Source organism: Hyperolius riggenbachi, chromosome 5 (assembly GCF_040937935.1).
Source record: "Hyperolius riggenbachi isolate aHypRig1 chromosome 5, aHypRig1.pri, whole genome shotgun sequence".
In the NCBI taxonomy this organism is placed as follows: Eukaryota; Metazoa; Chordata; class Amphibia; order Anura; family Hyperoliidae; genus Hyperolius; species Hyperolius riggenbachi.
This window is the reverse complement of record NC_090650.1, coordinates 24,645,948-24,669,279: the sequence shown is the minus strand read 5'-3', so window position 1 is coordinate 24,669,279 and position 23,332 is coordinate 24,645,948. Positions and strand designations below refer to the sequence as shown.

Genomic DNA, 23,332 nt, shown 5'->3' with positions numbered 1-23,332 from the left:
TTCAGGCAGGGCGGGAAGCACAACACACGACTGCTGTCTTTGCGGACTTCGAGTGCTGGAGATGCTATTACTGGAGTCTGGGGAAGATGGATGGTCGTTCTAGAACTTGCTCACGTGACTTAAAGGGTACCTGACTAAATAAAAGAGTATCACTTACCTGTGGCTTCTGACAGTCCCCTGTACCTAGCCACCCTTTGTCTGCGCCGTCACTTAACGATCGCAGCTCAGTTTCACTTTCACCGACTTGAAAGTCGACAGCCAGTCGGCCACTGCACCTGCGCGGCCCTGGCCACACGTGTGCTCATTCACGCTCTCCTCGCCAGGAACGTTCTGCACAGGCACCATAGACTTTATTGAACTGGCGCAAACAAGAACATGCGCGGCCAGGGCCAAGCAGGCGCAGTGGCCGGCGACTAAAGAAAGCCAAACTTAGCTGCGGTGGGGGACCGAAGTATCGTTGAGCACGGGCACAGGGCGGCTGCAGAGGGTTGGCAGCAACCCCAAGTAAGTGAAACTTTTTTTCAATCATTACAGGTTTCCTTTAAAGTGATTTGAGCACCTCTTTTACAACATTTATAAAACGTTCCTCCCCCCAAGGGACGTCTGTAAATGGCCTGCGCTCTAGGGGATGACAGGAGTTACTAAACGTGCTGGTTAGGCTAGATGAAGGGACCCAGCGGGAAACCACATAGACCAATGGCCGGTCTCCGCTCATGGCAATTTGGGCGCCACTGCTTATTTGTATGTAATAGGGGACACAGCGGGAAACACTATCCACACCACCAACCAAAATAAAGTTGCAGGAGCGCAGGTGGCAGCCGAAGCAAGCATTGTGCCCGAAGCCCAGTGGCCTAGTGATGGGTCGTTCGCGAACGAGCCGGCTCTTTGCTGCGAATGACAAGAGCCGGTTCTCTGTTTTGAAAGAGCCAATGCCTCAGCCGCCCCACACAGCTCTGATTTGCTGTGTAATAAAGGGCGCTCAGGCATGCTGGGAGATGTAGTCCTCCTCTTGCAGCTTGTAGGAGTGTATGGGGCGGAGCAGATCAGTAGCAGGAAGGATTGCCCCAGTCAGAGAAGCAGTCTGGAGTTGTCATGGAGACAGGGGACCGGCTTTTACTCCGATTCTGAGTGGTGTCTAGTGATATTTAATGCAGAGCCGTAAGAGCCGGGTCTTTAACCTCCTGCCGCCCGCGTCACGTCAGTAGGCGTGGCTGCGGCGGCAGCCCCAGGACCGCCTAACGCCAATTGGCGTAAAGTCCTGGGGCTCTGTTTTGCATGAGATCGCGCGCATGGTGCGCGTATCTCATGCTCGGAGGGCGGAGCTCCGCCCCGCCTTCAGTCTCCGAGCGGCAATAGCCGCTCGGGAGACTGTTAGACGGCGATCACGCCGTCTATTTACTAGGTGCAGCGCTGCGATGAGCAGCAGCGCTGGCTGTCCCCATGGGGGACAAGAGAGCGATCGGCTCTCATAGGCAGAAGCCTATGACAGCCGATCGCCATAATTGGCTGGCTGTGGGGAGGAAGGGAGGGAATAAACTTAAAGAAACAAGGGTTTTTAACAAAAAAAACAAAACAATTATATTTATTTTAAAAAAAAATAAACATGGGGGGAGCGATCAGACCCCACCAACAGAGAGCTGTGTTGGTGGGGGGAAAGGGAGGGGGGGGGAATCACTTGTGTGCTGTACTGTGCGGCCCTGCAGCTTGGCCTTAAAGCTGCAGTGGCCAATTTAGCTAAAAATTGCCTGGTCACTAGGGGGGTTTAGCCCTGCAGACCTCAAGTGGTTAATGGGAGCCAATTCAGAAGAGCCGATTCTCCGAGAAGAGCCGGAATTCCCATCACTACAGTGGCCAAGGGGCGAGGGTCCTGGTATGCAATTTTAGAGTTGAATGGATATTGTTTCCTGCTGGGACCCCTTAGTGGTGGCGGCCAAATCGCCAGGAGCAGGAAGTGGTGTCACTCAACTAAACTATGTCCTATGACTGGGGGGGAAGGGGGGGGGATGCCTTCGTCTTCATGTGCCCTTCCATCTTCTCCCGGGAGAGTCGCAGTTGTTTTAAGTGCCCGTAGTAGTGCTGCTCGGCTGGGAGATGTTCTTGCACTGAAGGACTACATTTTCCAGCATGCATTGCGGCAGTTGGGGAAGCGCAACACCAACATGGGCGCCTCAAACTGCAGCACCTGCGGGTCTTTCTGGACTAGATGGCAGAGCACATAAAAACTGAGGTGCTATCAAGGAAGGTAAGCAATGCCTTCCCCCAGGAACACTCTATTCACGCAAACTCCCTTAAAGGAACCCGAGGTGAGAGGCAGGGACGTTTATAGGATCTTGGGAGATCCGGGTCACCAAGAGGGAATGATTGTGCGGCAAGAATGGGCGTGGTCATGTCACGGGAAAGTGGGCGTGGTCATAAGTGGGGTCAAATGTACATGAACATAGCAGTAGTGTAGCAAATATATTAAATAGGCAGTATTTCACATAAAAAAAGCCCCTCACCTGGCTTCTGTCTTCGGCTGGATAGCCTGTGTGCTGTACACGGCTGGCGGTTTTGCTGGTGGTGATGCTGGGCTGCCTGGCTGGTGGTGATGCTATGCTAGCCTGGCTGGTGGTGATGCTGTGCCGGCCTGGATTTGCTGGGCCTGGGGCTTTGCTAAGTGATTTGGTGGGCTCTTTCCTGGGCTGGGGGCTTTGCTTGTCTGTATGCTTTGCTGGGCTGGGGCCCGGGAGCTTTGCTGAGGCCCAGGGGCTATGTTATGCTGTGCTGGGGGGCTTTGTTATTCTGCGCTGGGGGGCTTTATGCTGCGCTGGGGGGCTTTGCTGGACAGGGTGCTTTGCTGTGCGGGAGACGGGAAGGCTGGTTGTAGCGCTACTGACCTCAGATCACAGCGACTGGGGGAAGCAGAGCAGGACGCACATAGAGGAAGTGACGTCACTTCCACATTTGAAGTGCACTTTGCTCTGCCTTCCCCAGTCACCGCGAACTGAAAGGTCTGATAATGGCAGGAGCGGGGAGCTGGCACACTGCGGAGGGAGGCGGGGCACCTGATGACATTATATTCGGGGCACCATGGCAACAGGTTCGGGGGCTGTGCCCCACGGATAAAACCCCCTAGCGACGCCGCTGGTGAGAAGTATATGGAGGCTGCTATATTATTTCCTTCTTAAAAAATGCCAGTTGACTTGCAGCCCTGTTGATCTTGTGGCATAAGTAGTGTCTGAGTCAAACCCTTGAATAAGCGTATGGCTAGTCCAGTAAAAGCTGAGTCAGAGAACCTGATCTGCTGCATGCTTGTTCAGGGTCTATGGCTAAAAGTATTAGAGACACGGGATCAGGAGGACTGTCAGGCAACTGGTATTGTTTAAAAAGAAATAAATATGGCAGCCTCCATATCCCTCTCACCTCGGGTTCCCTTTAAGCCTCTCTTCCACAGGCAGCTGCTCCCGTTCACCAGGCACTTTCTAGTTGCTTTTAAAGCCAATGGGAACCGTTATTTAAATTAAAAAAAAGTCAGATACTCACCTAAGGAGAGGGAAGGCTCCGAGTCCTAATGAGCCTTCCCTCTCCTCTCCCGGTGCCCTCGGTGCTGCGCTGGCTCATTCGTATCCCCTGCCACGGGGACTTCGGAAGCCGAGTCCTCCCGAAGACAGGCGGCTCCACACTGCGCATGTGCGAGTGCGTCATAGAGGGTGCTCGCGCATGCGCAGTGCAGCGCGTCCCGTCTTCGGGAGCACGCAGCCTCCTGAAGCATTTCCGAAGCCTCCCTTCGGCGGGGGAACAGCGGTATTTGACCAAAACGGTTGAATACCGCTACGGGGGAGCCAGGACAGCAGCAGGCACCGGGAGAGGAGAGGGGACACGCTATGGGACCCAGAGCCTCCCTCTCCTTAGGTGAGTATCTGACTTTTTAAAAAAAAAAATCGGTTCCCATTTACTTTAAAGAGAACCTGTAACAAAAAAAAAGTCCCCTGGGGGGTACTCACCTCGGGAGGGGGAAGCCTCAGGGTCCCAATGAGGCTTCCCCCTCCCCTGTAGCTGCAGGCAATCCAGCGCTGGCTTCCCCGAAGTGTCCTGGAATCCTCCCTTGTAAAGGCTGATAAGTGCAGATTTATTTACCTTGCCTGGCTCCAGCGGGGGCGCTGTTACGGCTCTCCGCACTGAGATAGGCGAAAATAGCCGATCTCCGTCGGGTCCGCTCTACTGCGCAGGCGCCTGCGCAGTAGAGCGGCCCGACAGTGATCGGCTATTTCTGCCTATCTCCGAGGCGGAGAGCCGATACTGCGCCTGCGCTGGAGCCAGGAGGTAAATATTTACATCCCCGCCGTTCTGGGAGGATTTTTGCCGCCGCTGTGGGACCGTGGAGGACGGGGGAGGCCTCAATAGGATCCGGAGGCTTCCCCCACCCGAGGTGAGTACCCCCAAGGGGAGGTTTTTCTCGTTACAGGTTTTCTTGAGATGTAAGGGCAAGCGAGTATACTCACCTGCGACTTCCTCCAGCCCCATGTACTCTGTGAGCTCCCTTGCCGTCCTTCCCTGGTCCACTCCGCTCCTCCACTGGTCACTAGCCCCGTAAATTTGCTAGTCACCTCCCCGCCACACTCTACTGCACATGCCTGGCCGTGCTTGCACCCGTAGCCTGGAACCTCCTGTGCAATTAGTACTGTGCATGCGCAGTGCACTCCTGGCAATAAGAGCACAATCATGTCCCCTACACCATTCAATTTTCATAAAAATTGATCAGAAAAATCGAAAACTCCTGATTGTCTTTTGTCGAAGGAAAATGGATAAGTCTGTCAGATTTCTCGAACAAATTTAACCGATCGTTTTTATTGAATTGCCATTAACTGGATCATTTTATTGTATCGTGTGTGGCCACCTTAAAGGACAGCTGAGGTGACATAATAAGATAGACATGGGTATGTACAGTGCCCAGGACACAAATAACTAGGCTGTGTTCCTTTTTTTCTTTCTCTGCCTGAAAGAGTTAAACATCAGGTATGCAAGTGACAGTTTCTCTCTGGGTCAGACTGTAGGGTAACCCTTACTGATAAGTAATTACAGCCTTAAAAACTTTCCTGTCAGTAAATGGTTTCTGAAAGCAGGAAAGAGATAAAAGGGTCAATAGTTCTTAGATTTGAGCTCTGGTATACATCAATGCATGTGCCATTGAGCAGAGACAATGAAACAGTAAAAAATGTAAAAACTGATTTAAATATAAAATAAAACTGTGGGATATCTAAAAAAGTCATTTTTAGGAGAATAATAGATACAATTGTTTATCTCATTAGTTTATTTTCACCTCGAGTGTCCTTTAAGTCTAACACTCTGATTGCCGCCTCATTCGTACACATAAACAGGCTTAAAGGGGAACTGAAGATAGAGGTAAATAGAGGCTGCCATATTTATTTCCTTTTAAGCAATACCAGTTGCCTGGCAGCCCTGCTGATCCTCTGCCTCTAATACTATTAGCCATAGCCCCTGAACAAGCATGCAGCATATCAGGTGTTTCTGACATTATTGTCACATCTGACAAGACTAGCTGCATGCTTGTTTCTGGTGTTATTCAGATACTACTGCAGAGAAAAAGACCAGCAGGGCTGCCAGGCAACTGGTATTGATTAAAAGTAAATAAATATGGCAGCCTCCGTATACCTCTTACTTCAGTTCCCCTTTAATACAAAATAATAATATTTAAAGTGGAAATTTAACCAACTTGAACTTCATCCCAATCAGTAGATGATAACCCCTTCCCCACAATAAGTCTTTACCTTCTTTCGAATATATCATCAGGAGGGGGTCTGTATGGCTGATATTTTGGTGAAACCCCTCCTACAGTGTGATGTCATGACCATGGTCGTGACAAGTTTGCTGTCTGTGAACCTCATTGCATTGTAATAAATAGCGGCTTTATCCAATTGCCAAGCAAGCAATATCTCCCTCTGTGCATAGAACTTTCAGTAACTAACATTCCGTACAGATCACCTGGCAGAACTAAAGATGTCACAACCAGGGATACATCTCAAAATGTAAACCAGGGAGAGGAAAAATTTTACAACAGGCAAACACTGAATAAATATTCTATAAATTAAATTTGTAAACAATAAACTGTTTTATTCATTATGTTATTCTCACTACAGTCCCTGTAATAATATTAATATGTGTATATGTATGTAAGATGACAGTCTCCTGTCTAGATCACCAAAATGTGGCTGCAAACTACCCTGTGTTTTTGGAACAATATTTACATCTAAATGGCATAAATTAAGAAGTAAACAGATGATGACAATTGTTTGTGTAACTTCCTCTTAATCATAAAAGTGATTGCATTATCGCGCAATATAGAGATGTGGTAACCAGAATGGAGAAAGAGGACAGCAGAAGTATGGACCAATAGGAACCAGACAAGGAAGACTATTAAAGAGGACGATGTTATCTAAGAGTCGTACTCTCCTTGTACAGCACAGAAGATGAGGGGCAGCTGCTGGTGGGGTGTGCTGGTGCTCGCTGCAGTGTCATCGCAGCTCGGCCTCTGCCAGCTTCAAGAGCCTGACATCCTGGAGGAAGTATCGCTCACAGAGATGGTGGAGATGTACAACCAGAGGGAAGAGGAAGAGTGTTACTATAAACTCCTGACCGGTCTCCCCGTCACAGAGCTGGAGGTACAGTATCCAGGGGCAAAGCGAAGCACTGTCTGTGTGCAGCGCATTCAGGTCCACATGCAATGAACTTCTTCACTTGAGCTGTCTCCTGGGAGATAATTTTTCATCTTCTCTTTCAAATAACTTTTCAAAATTTTGGAATTAAAAACGCACCAAAAAGTAGTTGAAAAAGTGTATTTTCTTGCTTGCAGGTGGTTTAAAAGGCATTTTATTGAAACCTTATCAGCCTACTTTTTCACCTACTTATGGTACTTTTTTCAATTACAGAGTGCTGAAAAGTAATTTTAAACAGCAGGTGAAAAAATATCTCCTAGGAGAAAGCTTAGGTGAAAAAATGAATTGCATATTAGCCCTTGTCTTAAAATGCCTTTTAAGCTGCCAGCAAGCAAGCATGCCCCCAACACTGCATGTGTACTTTTTCAGTAGTAGTGTAACGATTGGTGTCAGCAATACAGAGTTCTGATTATATGGTGATCTGCAGAATCACCAATAATTCAAATATAGCAACACAAAGGAGTAAACGTGACCTAGTCACACTATTGCACTGAGTGTAGTGATTGGTGTAAACAGTAAGTACTGATAGGTTTAGCAACACCTCACCAGAGGAGCTGGTGGGTACTAACAGTGCGGAGCCCCTCACCAGAGACAAGGGCTCCCTGGTAAGAGTAGAGAGGTCAGACTAATCGATTCAGTAACAGACAGGCAGATAAGGTACAAATACAGAAGACAGAGGCAGAACGATCTTCAGGCCGAGTCGGCAACAAGATCAGATGGGCAAAGGTACAGAATCAGAAGATTGAGGCAGAACGATATTCAGGCCGAGTCGGCAACAAGATCAGATGGGCAAAGGTACAGAATCAGAGAGAGTAAGAATAGTCAGAATCAGCCAGAGTCATACACAGATAATAAACAGTAATAATAACAATCCTATCTCTGTGTGAAATCCCCGGTTTCCTCCTGGATCAAAGCACACCGGATCTAACTAAGGTCTGAGCGCTAACACGAAGTGATCGCAACAGCAGACAAATTGCGAGTGAACCAGCAAAGCTTTAAGAAGCAGAGGAGACCCTGAGGCACGCCCCCCTGCGCCCGGCCAATCAGGAGCGGCAGCTGCCTGGCGTGACGTCAGCCGACCCTCCGGTCAGCTGAGCCGCCTCTTGGCTGCATAAAGGTCGTGGCGGTGCGCACGGGCGCGCACGCGTCAATGCGACTTTATGGGCGACAGACAAACTGGTCCTCGGCGTGCTAGATGCCCGAGGCATGGGTAGTGAGGCAGGCAGGGGCACAGAGGCAGCTGCGGTGACAGCGCTGTTCGCCACAGCTGCCCCACTAATTGTTACAAGTAGAGTGCTGAAAAGTTATTTTAAGCAGAAAAATTATTGCCTGGGAGAAAACTCGGGAGAAAAAGTAAACTGAATAGGGGCAAATGAGAGAAAGGGGGGGGGGGGGGATAAAGGCAGAGAGGATAGAAAAACTGTTTAATGTGGGGTGGGGATAACAACAACAACAACAACAAATAACATTTGTAAAGCGCTTTTCTCCCGTGGGACTCAAAGCGCATAAGCATGGCTCAGACCATCGTGGTACAGAGGAAGAAATTTTATAAGTCTGGAAATGCCAGGCTAAACAGGTGGCTTTTCAGTCTGGATTTGAATAGCTCCAGGGATGGTGCTGTCTTTACTGGGTGTGGTAGGGAGTTCCAAAGAGTAGGGGCAGCATGACAGAAGGCTCTGTCTCCAGATTTTTTGAGGTGCACTCTGGGAGTGACCAAGTTTATAGAACTTGCTGATCTGAGGTTGTGAGAGGTGCGGTGCAGCTTCAGCAAGTCCTTCATGTATCCAGGGCCCACATTGTGCAGGGATTTGAATGTCAGCAGTCCAATGGGATAAAGGTCCTAATGCACTACAGTTCATGTTTCTCTCATTATTACTTTCTCACCCTGGTGCTGATGCACTAAGATCCAGTAAGGATGTGCTACGCGTATATTTCCACTGGTTACCATACTGGGCTGGATTCTTGGCCTACTCATTTTTTTTTGTTTTGTTTTTGAGATTCATGGACAAGCAAGACGGGAGTGTGAGGTTCCCCTACCAGAGCATTGCCAGCTCCTCTCCCCAGGCATGCAGGCTGTTACCAAGCAGAGAGACACACCTAGTGGTGCTGGTCCTTTCTGCGCAGCTTATCATTACCAAGCTATCCATTGCCTCCCAGCAACAGAGTTGTGGCAAATCCTTCCCTCCATCCCCAAAACACCCTACTGGGTAAGGGGGTTTCTAGGGATCTTCTGTGCCCACCTGCAATGGCTAGTGGGTGCCATTATGAAGCACCAGGTGATGGGGAAAGGGGGGGGGGACAGTATTTAACATCATCACTAGATATGCAGGTAGGGTGGGGGGAAGCAGTATTGGTGGATATGGTAGCCTTTTTTTTGGGGGGGGGAGGGGGGTAGTTTTATGTACATACTAGCTGATGACCCGGCGTTGCACGGATATGTATTTGTCTGCTGTTGGCTCTGCCCACTTTTTCTAACCCTGACACACAAACACTCAATGACCAAGTTTGTCAGATTTGGATCGTTGGCCTCAATAATTTGTATATTCCCATAGAAATTAAACAAATCAGATTGGCTGTTTGTGACTCCACCCCTCTCCATCATTTGAACCCCAGTCACCCAATGACCAACTGTAGCAGGTTTGAGGCATCTGCTATAAACAGTGTAAAAATGTCAGCAATTTAAATTCCCCTTGAAAATCAACAGGTGAATTTTGATTGGCTATTATAGGCTCCACCTATTCCCTGAATATTAATCTCAGTCACCCAGTGACCATCTGGGCAAAGTTTGGGAACCCTGCCATTAACAGTGTAAGAATGGCTGCAGTTTATATTCTCCCAGTGAAATTTGTTTTTGGCTCTGCCAATTTTTTGTAACCTGGACACACAGTCACTCAATGACCAAGTTTGTGAGCTTTCGGGTCCTTGGCATCAATAATTTCTATTTTCCCAGTGAAATGAAACAAATCTGATTGGCTGTTTGTGGCTCCGCCCCTTTTCTGAATTTGAACCCCAGTGATCCTTGTCGTTTTTTTTGTTCTTTTTCTGTAACAGTACTGCAACTCCCAGTGGCGTTCCTACCATAGGGCGGCATGGGGCGCCCCGCACCGGGTGTCGGGCGCCCCAGGGGGTGTCATCAAGGCCCCCACAGAGGCCTGTGCCGGCCGGACAGGAGGGGGAAAGCAACCCGGAAAGGAGGGGTGGCGGGGAAAGCGGCGGGGAGGGGGGCCGGACCCCCCACCTCCCTCACCTGGGTCCCCTCCTTCTGGCGCTTCACCCTCCTAATTAGCAGCAGCTTGATGAGCGGGCAGGAGCGGGCGGAGAAGACTTACTCACCTACTTCCTGCGTTCCAGGCGATGGCAAATAGCGTCATCGTCACCTGACGCTGGTCTCCACCTTCTCCACCGCCCACTGTGCTTCCTGATTTGCGGAAGCACAGTGAGCGACAGAGAGACCAGCGTCACGTGAGGATGACGTTATGCGCCATCGCCTGGAGCAGGTGAGTAAGTCCTCCCCGCCCGCTTCGCTAAGCTGCTGGCTGCTGCTAATTAGGAGGGGGAAGCGCCGGAAGGAGGGGACCCCGCCACCCCACCTTCCAAGCTTCCCTCATACCGGGGGCCACTATGCTACACTGGGGGCACCTATGCTACACTGGGGGCCACTATGCTACACTGGGGGCCACTATGCTACACTGGGGACACCTATGCTACACTGGCGGCCACTATGCTACACTGGGGGCCACTATGCTACACTGGGGGCCACTATGCTACACTGGGGGCCACCATGCTACACTGGGGGCCACCATGCTACACTGGGGGCCACCATGCTACACTGGGGGCCACTATGCTACACTGGGGGCCACTATGCTACACTGGGGGCACCTATGCTACACTGGGGGCCACTATGCTACACTGGGGGCCACTATGCTACACTGGGGGCCACTATGCTACACTGGCGGCCACTATGCTACACTGGCGGCCACTATGCTACACTGGGGGCCACTATGCTACACTGGGGGCCACTATGCTACACTGGGGGCACCTATGCTACACTGGGACCACTATGCTACACTGGGGCCACTATGCTACACTAAACTATACTGGGGCCACTATGCTATACTGGGGCAACTATACTAGCTATACTGGGGCAGTGGCGGTGCCAGGGGGGTGGTTTGGGTGCTGAAGCACCCCCTAATATTGTCCAAGCACCCCCAGCGTGAACTGATTTTCGGCGTCTAATAGACGCTGTGTCAGTTCACTGACAGCAGCAGCCCGCAGCTCCAACAGCGGCAGAGCAGGGCTACAGTAAAATGGCGTCCGAAGCCCTGCTCTGGAGACTGAGTCTGCAATGCAGGGCTTCGGGCGCCATTTTCCCGTAGCCCTGCTCTCACCGCGGGAGTTTCAGTTGCTGGCTGCAGAGGATCGTGAGAGCTGCGCGCCGGACGGAGGCCGGGACAGGAGGTCTGCTGCTGCTTCAGGTGAGTAAATTTTTATTTAATTTATATTAGCAGGTGTATCGACTGTTCTGGCCAGGTCTGCTACATGATTGAAGTGTTTTCTGGCCAGGTTGCCACATGATTGCATATATTTTCTGGGCAAATCTGCCGACATGATTGCATGTATTTTCTGGGCAAATCTGCCGACATGATTGCATGTATTTTCTGGGCAAATCTGCCGACATGATTGCATGTATTTTCTGGGCAAATCTGCCGACATGATTGCATGTATTTTCTGGGCAAATCTGCCGACATGATTGCATGTATTTTCTGGGCAAATCTGCCGACATGATTGCATGTATTTTCTGGGCAAATCTGCCGACATGATTGCATGTATTTTCTGGGCAAATCTGCCGACATGATTGCATGTATTTTCTGGGCAAATCTGCCGACATGATTGCATGTATTTTCTGGGCAAATCTGCCGACATGATTGCATGTATTTTCTGGGCAAATCTGCCGACATGATTGCATGTATTTTCTGGGCAAATCTGCCGACATGATTACATGTATTTTCTGGGCAAATCTGCCGACATGATTGAACGTGTTTTTTGGGCAAATCTGCCGACATGATTGAACGTGTTTTTTGGGCAAATCTGCCGACATGATTGCATATATTTTCTGGGCAAATCTGCCGACATGATTGCATGTATTTTCTGGGCAAATCTGCCGACATGATTGCATGTATTTTCTGGGCAAATCTGCCGACATGATTGCATGTATTTTCTGGGCAAATCTCCCGACATGATTGCATGTATTTTCTGGGCAAATCTGCCGACATGATTGCATGTATTTTCTGGGCAAATCTGCCGACATGATTGAACGTGTTTTTTGGGCAAATCTGCCGACATGATTGAACGTGTTTTTTGGGCAAATCTGCCGACATGATTGAACTATTTTCTGGTCAAATCTGTTCACATTACGTGTATTTTCTTGAGAAAACCTGAACAATTATGTGAATTTTCTGGGGAAAGGCCCACTGTCTTTGTGTTGCACTTTTAAGGGGAACCCGAGGTGAGAATAATATTGGGCTGCAATATTTATCTCCTTTTAAGCAATACCAGCTGCCTGGCTGCTGTGCTGGTCCTCTGCATCTAATTCTTTAAACCATAGACCCTGAATAAGCAAGCAGCAGGTCAGGGGCTTCTGACAATATTGTCAGAACTGACAAGATTAGCTGCATGCTTGTTTCTGGTGTAATTCAGTTCACTACTGCAGCCAAATAGATCAGCAGGGCTGCCTATTGTTTAAAAGAAAATGAATATGGCAGCCTCCATATCACTCTTATCCCGGGTTCACTTTAAATTAGTTAGCTCTGCCCTCATCCGGTCATGGCCACGCCCATTTTTCGCCGCGGCGCGCAATGCGCGCCGCATGTTATAACCGCACCCATTTTTTGTTAGCTATACTGGTGCCACTATACTATACTAAGGACAACTTTAGGGGGGGGAGCGAGCCTACACCTGGCATTACCCGCCGTGTCACGTTTAGCATGCCACATTTGCTGTTTTTTTTTTTTTTTAATGGGGGGGGGGGGGTGTCTTTTTAATACCCAGCACCGGGTGTCAAATGCCCTAGGTACGCCACTGGCAACTCCTGCAGCGTTGAACTGCTGAATAGTATGCTTCGAGTTTAGCACGTGTTAATGTGACAGGCGTAATTTAAATATGATGGAATCGAGTCTGCTCGGTCATTGAAGTCACGCTGGTTGGCAGTTTGCTGATAATACAGAGAAATGATGACATGATATATTACTCTTCCAGGAGGAAGAAGACTCCCCCACAGTTGCCTTCCTGATTAAAGAGACCGAGTGCCTCAAATCTGGGAGGGATATCGACTTGGAGCGATGCGACTACAAGGAGGACGGGGTGAGCATGAATTCTAGTAATATGTCATTTATTTTGAGAAACCCATGATGGCGGAATTTTGCAGTTTGGAGTTGAAAACCATGGACATGCGAACACAAAGATATGTTTGTGTAATGCGCAAATGTTTTATGCAAAAATAGGGAAATATGTCTACTGAGCAATGCTCAAGGGATAATTAAAGGGAATCTGAAGTGAAAATAAACTTATGATCTGATGAATTGTATGCGTAGTACAGCTAAGGAATAAATCATTAGTAGCAAAGAAAAGAGTCTCATATTGTTTCCAGTACAGGAAGGGTTAAGAAACTTCAGTTGTTATTTATGAAAAAGAGCTGCTCTGAGCTCTCTGACGTAACTTTCTTAACCCCCTTGGCGTTATGATTCTTTCCGGATTTTAGGGTCTAAAAGCGTTGCAATTTTTTTGCGCCCTTTCCTGGAAAAAATCATGCTGCCAGGGAGATCTGCAGCAGTTTTACAATCACTCACCTCCCTGGCTCCAGAGCTGCAGTTATACCTCCATCCTCCAGGTGGCGCTGCAACTCTAGTGGTGATCTCACCAGCAGGAAGCAGAGCCCCGGAGGAGAGGAAGAAGAATGGCGGCCGACGTCGGGATCCCCGGGAGGTATGTAGAAACGCCCGCTGCACGCTATACTCTGCACACAGCCTCCGGTGGCTACCCCGAGCAGAGGTCGGGATCACCGCTCTTAGCTGCGGTTTTCTGCCCCGACCCTAGCTCGGGATTACCGCCAAGGAGATTAAGCACTTATACAGCAAAGAAATAGTGACAGGCAGCTTCCGGTAAGATTTTACTGCAGGGAAGTTCGAAGGGTCATTAGCTCTGCTCTGTTTCATTGTTTAAAATACAGAGTGTGGTTTGTAATTGCAAATATGACAGAATGATGCAATGTGATAAAGAAAACTATAAAACTGAAAATATAAATATGAGACAATTTTCTTTGCTTCTAATGTCCTATTAACCATCTGTACTACACATACAATTCATTATATCATACTTTGTTTTTTTTCATTTTACTGTCACTTTAATGTTAAAATTCTAAATGAAAAATCTAAGACTATTGGAGACTATTGTGAGCATAATTAACTGATTACTTTCAGATTTTAGGCTCTGAGAGCTCGTTCACACTCGGGGCGTTTTTGACAATTTTTAAGCGCTGGCGATTTTCAAAATCGCCCTGAAAGCACTTGTGCAATGATTCCCTATGAGAGAGTTCACATCTGAGCACTTCGTTTCCGATCCGCTCAGATAAGCAATGCTTCTTGGAAGGTATAGGGAAAAGCAAAACTCTCACAAAATCGCTTTGTGCAGTGATTGCATTCAACTGACGTCAGGAAAAAAACGCAATCGCTCTGCAAAAGCGCTAAGAAAAGTGCTTAACAAAACCGTCCAACGCAGAAAAAGAAAAAAAAAACGCTTCAAAAACCAGCCAATGCGGACGGACATGTGGGCGGAATGCAATGTGAACAAAGCCTACAGGGCTGAGTACTGTACAGACGCATTGCTAACCTGCAACGGATCCACCACCAATCAGACCTTTCACCGTCTCACTGGGGAAGGTTGGAACCACCATACACATTATGGAAAGGGGGAGGGGGGGGTTGCGAATCCCTATAAACATGCTGCAATTGACTGTTTAATCGCTCAGGCATGCACCACCTCTATTAGGCTGAAAATGCATGCCCTGTGTCCAAAGCAAATGCTACGTTTATTATACTATGGGGGAACTTTGGCTTCCACTATAGTTTGCATGCAAAGTATAATATACTGGTCACTTGCACCACGGTGAGATAGACCTCCGGGCAAGTGGCCTAATCTCAATTAAAAACAACATATGTATAACCTTGGGAGCAGCTGAGCAAAAATGTGTAACTTACATTTTAATGGACAGCGAGGAAAGGGCCAGCGCATACCACAAAGGCTGCATCCGAATTGACCAACAGCTCACATGTGCAGCACCTATAATAAGCTATCTGCACACTTCGCATTCAATTCAGATGCAAATCATATGCATAACTTCTATTACTTATCATGTGTAACGATTGCGGGTTTCTATCGCCGTGGTCAGCGCACAAGATGCGCGCTGACACAGCGGAAATCCTCCACAAGCGTATAATTAGTTAGTACCCAGGTTAGGTGCAATGCACCAGTAGAGGGCAATTCCCACCAGCAGATGGAGCTATGGAGTGCAGACGAGCACAGCCTCTGCACGGCCACAGATGCCAGATGGGAATGGTATGAGCAGGAGCAAGCAGGGCAGAATAGCCCTCAAAGAACGAGAGCACAGAGACAGGATTAAATGTGTGTTCCCCAATCTAGTTGCCACCCAGCGACGGTGAACACACAGCCGCAGAAACAAGAGTGGGAACGAAATCGCAAGAGATGCGATTGCCAGAAGTGACAGAAGGCAGAACAGAGCAGAGCACGAGAATAGCAAAGGCACAGCAAACAACAATGAGAAGATAAGGAAAATAACAAACGCTAGCTAAACGCGAACACCGCACTTATTTGCAACAGCGAACGCGTTTATGTACGATCACCACGCATTAGGCACCCAGTGATAAGCGTGCCACCCTAACTGACCAATGACACACCACCACGAAATAGAGAACGCGAACGCTTGCTAAACGGTTACCTCACCGAGCCTACAGCAAGCGTTCGTATCAGACAAAACAGACAGACAGACAAGTGGGGCTGCCAGTAGCAACCGCTGCTCTGGCTAGCACCCCTAAGACAGAGATACAGAAGGAGGCACTGCCACTACCACTAGGGCAAGTGCGATCCAGACAGATAAACAGAAGGGGCTACCAGTAGCAACCGCTGTTCTGGTTAACACCCCAAAGGCAGAGATACAGAAGGAGACACTGCCACTACCATTAGGGCTAATGCAATCCAGACAGATGGAGCAGCCAGTAGCAACCGCAGCTCTGGCCTACACTCCCAGACAGACAGAACGATTCCCTGTCGACCGCCACTAGTGACAAGGCAATCGAGACACAGAAGGAAGCACTGCCACTACCATTAGGGCTAATGCAATCCGGACAGATGAACAGAAGGGGCTACCAGTAGCAACCGCTGCTCTGGTTAGCACCCCCAGACAGACAGAACGATTTCCTGTCGACCACCGCTGGCGACAGGACAATCGCAACAGAAAGACAGTACAGGCAAAACAGATAATACAATCCGACTGCACTACAGGGAATGCCTAGTACAGTCCCAAGAATTACTCTAAGATAATCTTTAACAAACAGGCAGGGCTGACACTCTAGGAGTGTTTAGCAGTAACAAACTATTCAAATGACCAGCAAAGGATTCTGGGAGAACATGGTATTTATACTGCCAGCCTTCAAATGAGGCAGCTAGGCAATCTGCATAACAAATATATGCAAATTCCTCAGCAGCAGAGCAGGTCTGAAACTTGCAAAGAAAAGACAGGTCTCTTTTCCAGAGACCTGCAGCCCTCAGACTTAAGGAATGGTCAAACAGCTGTCTGCCCGTGCAGCCAGCTGAGCGGATCATTACACCATGCAAACGGGAAACTCAGGAAGGGCCATTTTCCACTAGAGCGAATCTGCATGCATTTTCTGCATGCGGATTCGCATAACCAATACAAGTGGATGGGGCTGTTTCCACTTGTCAGGAATTCTGTGCGGTCTGCCGTGCAGAAAAAGTCTGCATGGCAGAGCCGTCAGAATTCGCATGCTGTACACGAATCGCCGGTAATGTAATTCAATAGGAAAACCGCAAGCTTTTACACACCATACACATTGCAAAATTTTTAGGAGAGGCCTTAGCCGAAAACTATAAAGTTTGCGTAGCAAAGCTTTAGGCTGCTAATTCATTTGCAAGTCTTTTTTCACAATGATGTTATTTATAGTTTAATACAATATGTGTACTTTTGATACTTTTGATGTGATTGGGCAGGAGGTGAAAGTGTGCGGAATGTACCCGGATGAAGACGGGAAGTCGGAGGAGGAGCTCAGATGCGTCAGCCTGACCCAGGTAACAAAATGTCAGGATATATTTTTTTGTTATATACCGTATTTTCGACATATAAGATGCCCTGAAATATAAGACACACCCAGGATTAAAGGGCAAAAGCCAGGGGAAAAAATATATGTAACCTGGTGCGTCCAAGGTTGGCCCTGCTCTAGATTATAAATAGGCTCCCCGCCCCGTCCTGCAGTACCCAGTTGCTGAACAACTGCTTGGTGGTAAGAAGTTTGGGGCCACGCTCCTCTTCAGGCACCAGGATGTATGTATGTATGTTTGCAAGTACGATCACGCCTGCGCAGTAAGCTGGAGTCGGCAGTGCACAAGCACCTCCGTGCTACTGCGCAGGTACGGCTGTACGGCTGCTCACATGGGTGAAGCATGGCCACACTCCTGCCAGAAGAGAAGAGTGACCCTGATGTTCCAGAAGGTCGCCACAAGGAGGACACGGGAAGCCACTATAGGCTCTAGAGCAGAGGTTTCAAACTCAAATACTAAGTGGCAGAGGCGTTGCGCTAATCCTTTTTTAGGGGGCCCGTGCCCCCAACATGTCCTAGGGTGCCACTAATCTATTTACAGGGGTGCCCGCTGCCCCCCCCCCCCCGGCCGCCACTGCTCCCCCCACTGGCCGCTGCTGCCAGCATCTGACCTCGATCAGCCGACGACCACTAGTGCGGGCGTTAGGACCTAGTGGACACCACACTGATATGCGGAAGTGACATCACTTTCGCATATACAGCATGGTGGGTCCGTGCACCCGCTCTAACTGGTCGCCGGCTGATACTGAGGTCTGACGCTGCTGGCTGTGTCAGGTAAGGGGGGCGCCTGTCACTCACTACCTAACTGGGGGTCCCTGTCACTACCTAACCTGGGGGGTTCCTGTCACTCACTACTTAACCTGGGGGTGCCTGTCGCTAACTACCTAACTGGAGGTCCCTGTCACTACCTAACCTGGGGGGCACCTGTCACTCACTACCTAACATGGGGTCCCTGTCACTCACTACCTAACCTGGGGGGTGCCTGTCACTCACTACCTAACCTGGGGGTCCCTGTCACTCACTACCTAACCTGGGGGGCACCTGTCACTCACTACCTAACCTGGGGGTCCCTGTCACTCACTACCTAACCTAGGGGCGCCTGTCACTACCTAAACTGGGGGACTCCTGGCACTACCTTAACTAGGGGGCACCTGTCACTACCTAAACTATCCATGTCAGCAGCCCAGCATCACCGCCAGCCAACCAGCCCAGAATCACTGTCAAAAAGGCCACAGTATCACCACCAGTCAGGCCAGCATTTACTTCAACCAGCCAAGCACAGCCCAGCATCACCGCCAGCCAACCCAGCCACAGCATCACCGCCAACCCAGCCACAGCATCGGCCACAGCATCACTGCCAGCCAACCCGGCCACAGCATCACCGCCAGCCGGGCCACAGCATCACCGCCAACCAGGCCACAGCATCACTGCCAGGCCTTTCAGCCCACACATTATCCCCAATCCAGCCAAAACCAGTACTGCCAGGCACAGCAGCCAGTACAGGAGAATTCAGAAGCCAGATGAGAGGTGTCTACCATATTAAGGGGGCATTCTGCCTATTTATGTGAAATGCTGTCTATTTATGTGCCTCATGACTGCTGAATTTGTCTTGTTGGGGGCCTCAAGATTGCTGAATTTGTCTTGTTGGGGGCCTCATGATTTGTTGGGGGCCTCATGATTGCTGAATTTGTCTTGTTGGGGGCCTCATGATTTGTTGGGGGCCTCATGACTGCTGAATTTGTCTTGTTGGGGGCCTCATGATTGCTGAATTTGTCTTGTTGGGGGCCTCACGATTTGTTGGGGGCCTCATGATTGCTGAATTTGTCTTGTTGGGGGCCTCATGATTGCTGAATTTGTCTTGTTGGGGGTCACATGATTGCTAACTGCGAGACTATGGGAAAAGCTGAATCATCATCATATGAGACAATAGCATTAAACCTACTTTTTTAGCTTTTTAAAACAGAAAATAAAACTGTGAGGTTCTAAAAAAATGAATACATTTTTCAGGAGTAGGATGGATGAAATAGTTTATCTTCACAGTTTATTTTCACCTTGGATTTTCCATAATGTTCATGTATGAGTTAAAACGTTTATACAGTATTTAGTTTAAATTGCTGTTGCCAATTTGCGATAGATAAGTGACTTTTGTGTTGCAGTTTGGGCACTCGGCCTCCAAAAGGTTCGCCACCACTGTCCTAACCTAATGTCCCACCATTGCTAAGTTCATGTAAATTTTTCTCCACCCGTGACCACACCCACATTCTGGTTTTCCGATTCTGATTCCGATTCAGATTCCATTTCCGATTTTCAATTCCGATTTTCCCTGAATACATTCAACAGAAAAACGGATTAAAAAAATGCAGTGTGCAGTAAAGATTAAAAACCGGAATCTGAATCGGAAATGCATGCAATGTGCAAGAGGCCTAAAGCCTGGTACACACATAACATTTTGAATAGCCAATTTTAGCTCTGTTCATCAAATTCATTGTCTGTTGGCCCCCTTACTGCACAGGGGTGGTAAAATTGGTCAGTGATTGACTAATCAAAATTGTATGTGCGTATACATCTTTGATCTATGCCTATACTGATTGTAAATTATCTAAATAAAGGACAGGGGGCTCCATCCAATATTTCGATGGGCAGGCCCATTATCTGTAGCTTACACCGCTGCTAAGTTCATGTACATTTGGCCCCACCCAAGGCCACACCCACTCACTGCATGACCACGCCCATTTTGCCGCGGCACGCGCAGTGCCCACAGGTGCCCCCTGATCTCCAAGGACCCTAGGAATGCCCCTGCTAAGTGGGCCGACATCAGACCCGGATTTTCCTCACAGGAGCCTATAGGCACAGATGTCCTGGCACCCTACACTTCGCCCTCCATGGAGCTACAGACCCCCCACCAAACTGCACCACAAGTGTGCTGGCTGTCCCAGCTGTCACTGCTTCCTTACTTCCCTTACCCGTCACACGTAACTACAGAGGTCCCTTAGCTTTAGGTAGCCAGAACTATCCTCAGTATTAAGTAGCTAGAGGTGCCTCCAAGTATTAGGTAGCTAGAAGAACCTCAATATTAAGTATCTAGAGGTGTTCCTGACTGAAGGGAGATCTTTTCAGTGGAATGCTGAGAGCCGGGTAACCTCTAATTTATACTCTCATCAGGACTCTGCATTGGGAAGGAGGGTGGGAGGTGCTCGGGGAGGGGAGTGAGATGCCTTTCCATCATCAGGTGCCTGCAGTGCCATATGGTAAAACACTGGAACCAAATTGTGGGCCAATCTCAATGTCTAGTGGCGTTTAGACACCAGGACCCGTATGCAATTCACTTTATCACTTGAGTTTTCTCCCTGGTGATATTTTCAGAACTTTTCATAAAATGCATTTTAAGCCACCAGCAAGCAAGAAAATAATCAAAACAAATTTGATAGTATCTTTTCACCAACTTTTGGGTACGTTTTCAGTTGTAAAATGCTGAAAAGCTAATTTAAAAAGAAGACGGAAATTATCTCCTGGGAGATAACTCAGGTGAAAAAATTAATTGCATATGGGCCCAGGTGTCTAATAACTCCCTTCCATCCCCTATAGAGTTTCCTGGTGTCTAACGCCCTCTCTCCCCCCTGTACAGTTCCCTGGTGTCTAGTGAACCCCCCTCCCTCCCCTGTACAGTTCTCTGGTGTATTCGTGACCTCTCCCCCATACAGGTCCCTGGTGTTTACTAGTCATTCCTCCCCTATACAATTCCCTGGTGTCTAGTGCCCCTCTCCCTCCCCATACAGCTTCCTGGTGTCTAGTGTCCCACTCCCTCCCCTATACAGTTCCCTGGTGTCTAGTATCCCCCTCCTTCCCCTATACAGCTCCCTTGTGTCTTGTAATGGATAGCGTAGATACCGCCGCGCGGACAAGCGGCAGGGCGGCTATCTCCGCGTTCCAGCCGGCGGCCTCTGCCGCGCAGCAACATGTCACTGGTTCGCCTGGTCCTTCTAGTGCACACAGATGGAGAGCTACACGCGTGCGCGCCAGGCGACAGGACCTTTATGCCAGCAGAAGGGGAGTCAGCTGATCCCAAATAGGCTCCGGATTGGCTGAGTGGCTGGGGGCGGTGCTGCGGAGCGCTGCAGGTATATATAGGACTTGCCTGCTAGTTGCAAGTTGTCTGTCGTTGCGAATACTCACGTGTGAGCACTCAGACCTCAGTCAGATCTTACAGTGTGTTAGAACCAGCTGGAGCTGGGAATTCACACTTAGTCAGATTCCGCTTTAGCCTCTATTGTATTATTGTACTGTTATACTCTAGACTAGTTCCCAGGTGTTGAGACCAAGGACCTCACACCTAAGACTAGGATATTGCTGTGTTACTACTGTTATACTCTAGACTAGTTCCCAGGTGTTGAGACCAAGGACCTCACACCTAAGACTAGGATATTGCTGTGTTACTACTGTTATACTCTAGACTAGTTCCCAGGTGTTGAGACCACGGACCTCACACCTCAGACTAGGATTGTGCTATACTGTTACCTGTTATGATCTCTGGCTCTCCTGATGATCTCCTGCTTACTGATTCGGTACCTTGCCTATCTGTCTACCAGTTGCCAACCTTGCCTGTACCCAGTTACCGAATCAGCCTTCTGTCTCTGTACTTTATCTACTCGTGTGTTGCCGACCTGGCCTGTCTGACCCTTTTGGTTGTCACTCATCCCTTGAGTGATCAGTCTTACTGTAGTACTCGTGACACTAACCCTCCAGGTGTCAATTAGCTGCAAGGGCTGCCTGCTCCTCAGGAAGTCCTCCTTGCAGTTCAGTCAGGGGGCTCTACCCCATAGGAGTCTGCTGGCTGCAGTACAGTCTGTCTCTCCTCTGCTTGAGGAGGTCAGCTTCAGCAGTAGAGTCTGTATCTCCCGCTCCTCGGGAGATAACCTTTCTTACTGTTGCACCAAACACTTTATCACACTAGGTGTCCTGTGTCAAGCTATACTGGTATTATTGGTGGTTCTGCAGATCACCATGTAATCAGGTATAGCATCTGTATTATTGGTGATACTGCAGATCACCAATAATCAGAAATACTCTGTGTGCTGACACCATTCGTTACATGTCTCATTCTCATGCCCCCCCTCCTTCCCATATACAGTTCCCTTGTGTCTCATGGCCCCCTCCTTCCCATATACAGTTCCCTTGTGTCTAGTGTTTTCCCCCTCCCTCCCCCATATGGCTTCCTTGATGATCTAGGGCTTCACCTCCAATATAGCTTTCCTGGTGGTCTAGAGTGGTCCAAACATAATGCAAAGTGGGGAAACCACCTGAGGGCCAAATCTGATGGTTCTGAGGGCCAAATTTGGCCCGAGGGCCGGAGTTTGACATGTGGGATCTAGAGACTTCCCTATTTTTTAGGTAAGTATGTCTCTTGTCATCTGACGTTCGCCTCTTGTTCCCTGTAAGTGTGACGCTTTGTTGCCTCTACACTACCGTTACCGTGCATTTTATTTGCTGTGCTGTGTTCGTAAAAAAATAATTGCATTGTTTTTTATTTTATTTTCAGAATGTGCGTGCCAAGCGAGCCGCTAATCCGAGAAAGTGCAACAATTTCCTCTGCAGAATGTTTAGGAGTCGGACGGGAAGAAGCAGCCATATTGCTAAAGGTTCGACCAATCGCGGTAACAAGGGCATCTATGCCTGAACTACCGTGTGCCCAACTTTAACCTATACACTTGCCTAGGAACAGACAACAGGATATCCACACCCTTGCAAATGGAAAATTAGGACATTTGGAATGTGCTAGGGTCAATAACAATTAATATCCAAGACCAGAAATGAAACCCTGTAACAAGCACCAATCCATAACATGTGTCATGTACAAAAAATGATCTTTATTTGACAATGATCTACCAGTTGGTAAGCTATACAAATGAGGGGGGTAAACTCCAAACCCTTAAAAACAATTAAAACATCCCATAAAATGTCTCCATCTTATTCAACCTGTACACATATAAGTAGAATATCTACATCATCAGTACTGAGGGCTTCTGAATAGAGCCCTCAGTCTGTTTGAACCCGGGTTCAGTATTACCTGTAAGGTGCAAAATAGTGCCTCATAAAATTGTGCAACAATGATTGATACAATGCATAAAAAAAGATTTAAAAAAAAATACATGCAAACAGCATTAAAGCGGTATTGTCACCATAAAAATCAAATTTCAACAGCAACTGGTCTGAGTG

General features: G+C 48.5%; 1 protein-coding gene across 1 annotated transcript; it reads left to right on the top strand.

Annotated features, from left to right (window-relative positions):
* Positions 1-60: 60 nt before the first annotated feature.
* On the top strand, positions 61-23,086 carry LOC137519561 (cathelicidin-1-like). Its single transcript, XM_068238534.1, has 5 exons — positions 61-126; positions 6,343-6,659; positions 12,969-13,073; positions 17,013-17,090; positions 22,656-23,086. Exons 2-5 carry the CDS (start codon positions 6,468-6,470, stop codon positions 22,791-22,793), a joined length of 513 nt encoding a protein of 170 aa, XP_068094635.1. The 5' UTR covers positions 61-126; positions 6,343-6,467; the 3' UTR covers positions 22,794-23,086.
* Positions 23,087-23,332: the final 246 nt, after the last annotated feature.

Coding starts and splice junctions, on each gene's coding strand:
- LOC137519561 (XM_068238534.1), top strand. CDS start 6,468: ATGAGGGGCAGCTGCTGGTGGGGTGTGCTGGTGCTCGCTGCAGTGTCA. Junction 13,074..17,012: donor GCGACTACAAGGAGGACGGG/GTGAGCATGAAT, acceptor GTGATTGGGCAG/GAGGTGAAAGTGTGCGGAAT. Junction 17,091..22,655: donor GATGCGTCAGCCTGACCCAG/GTAACAAAATGT, acceptor TTTTATTTTCAG/AATGTGCGTGCCAAGCGAGC.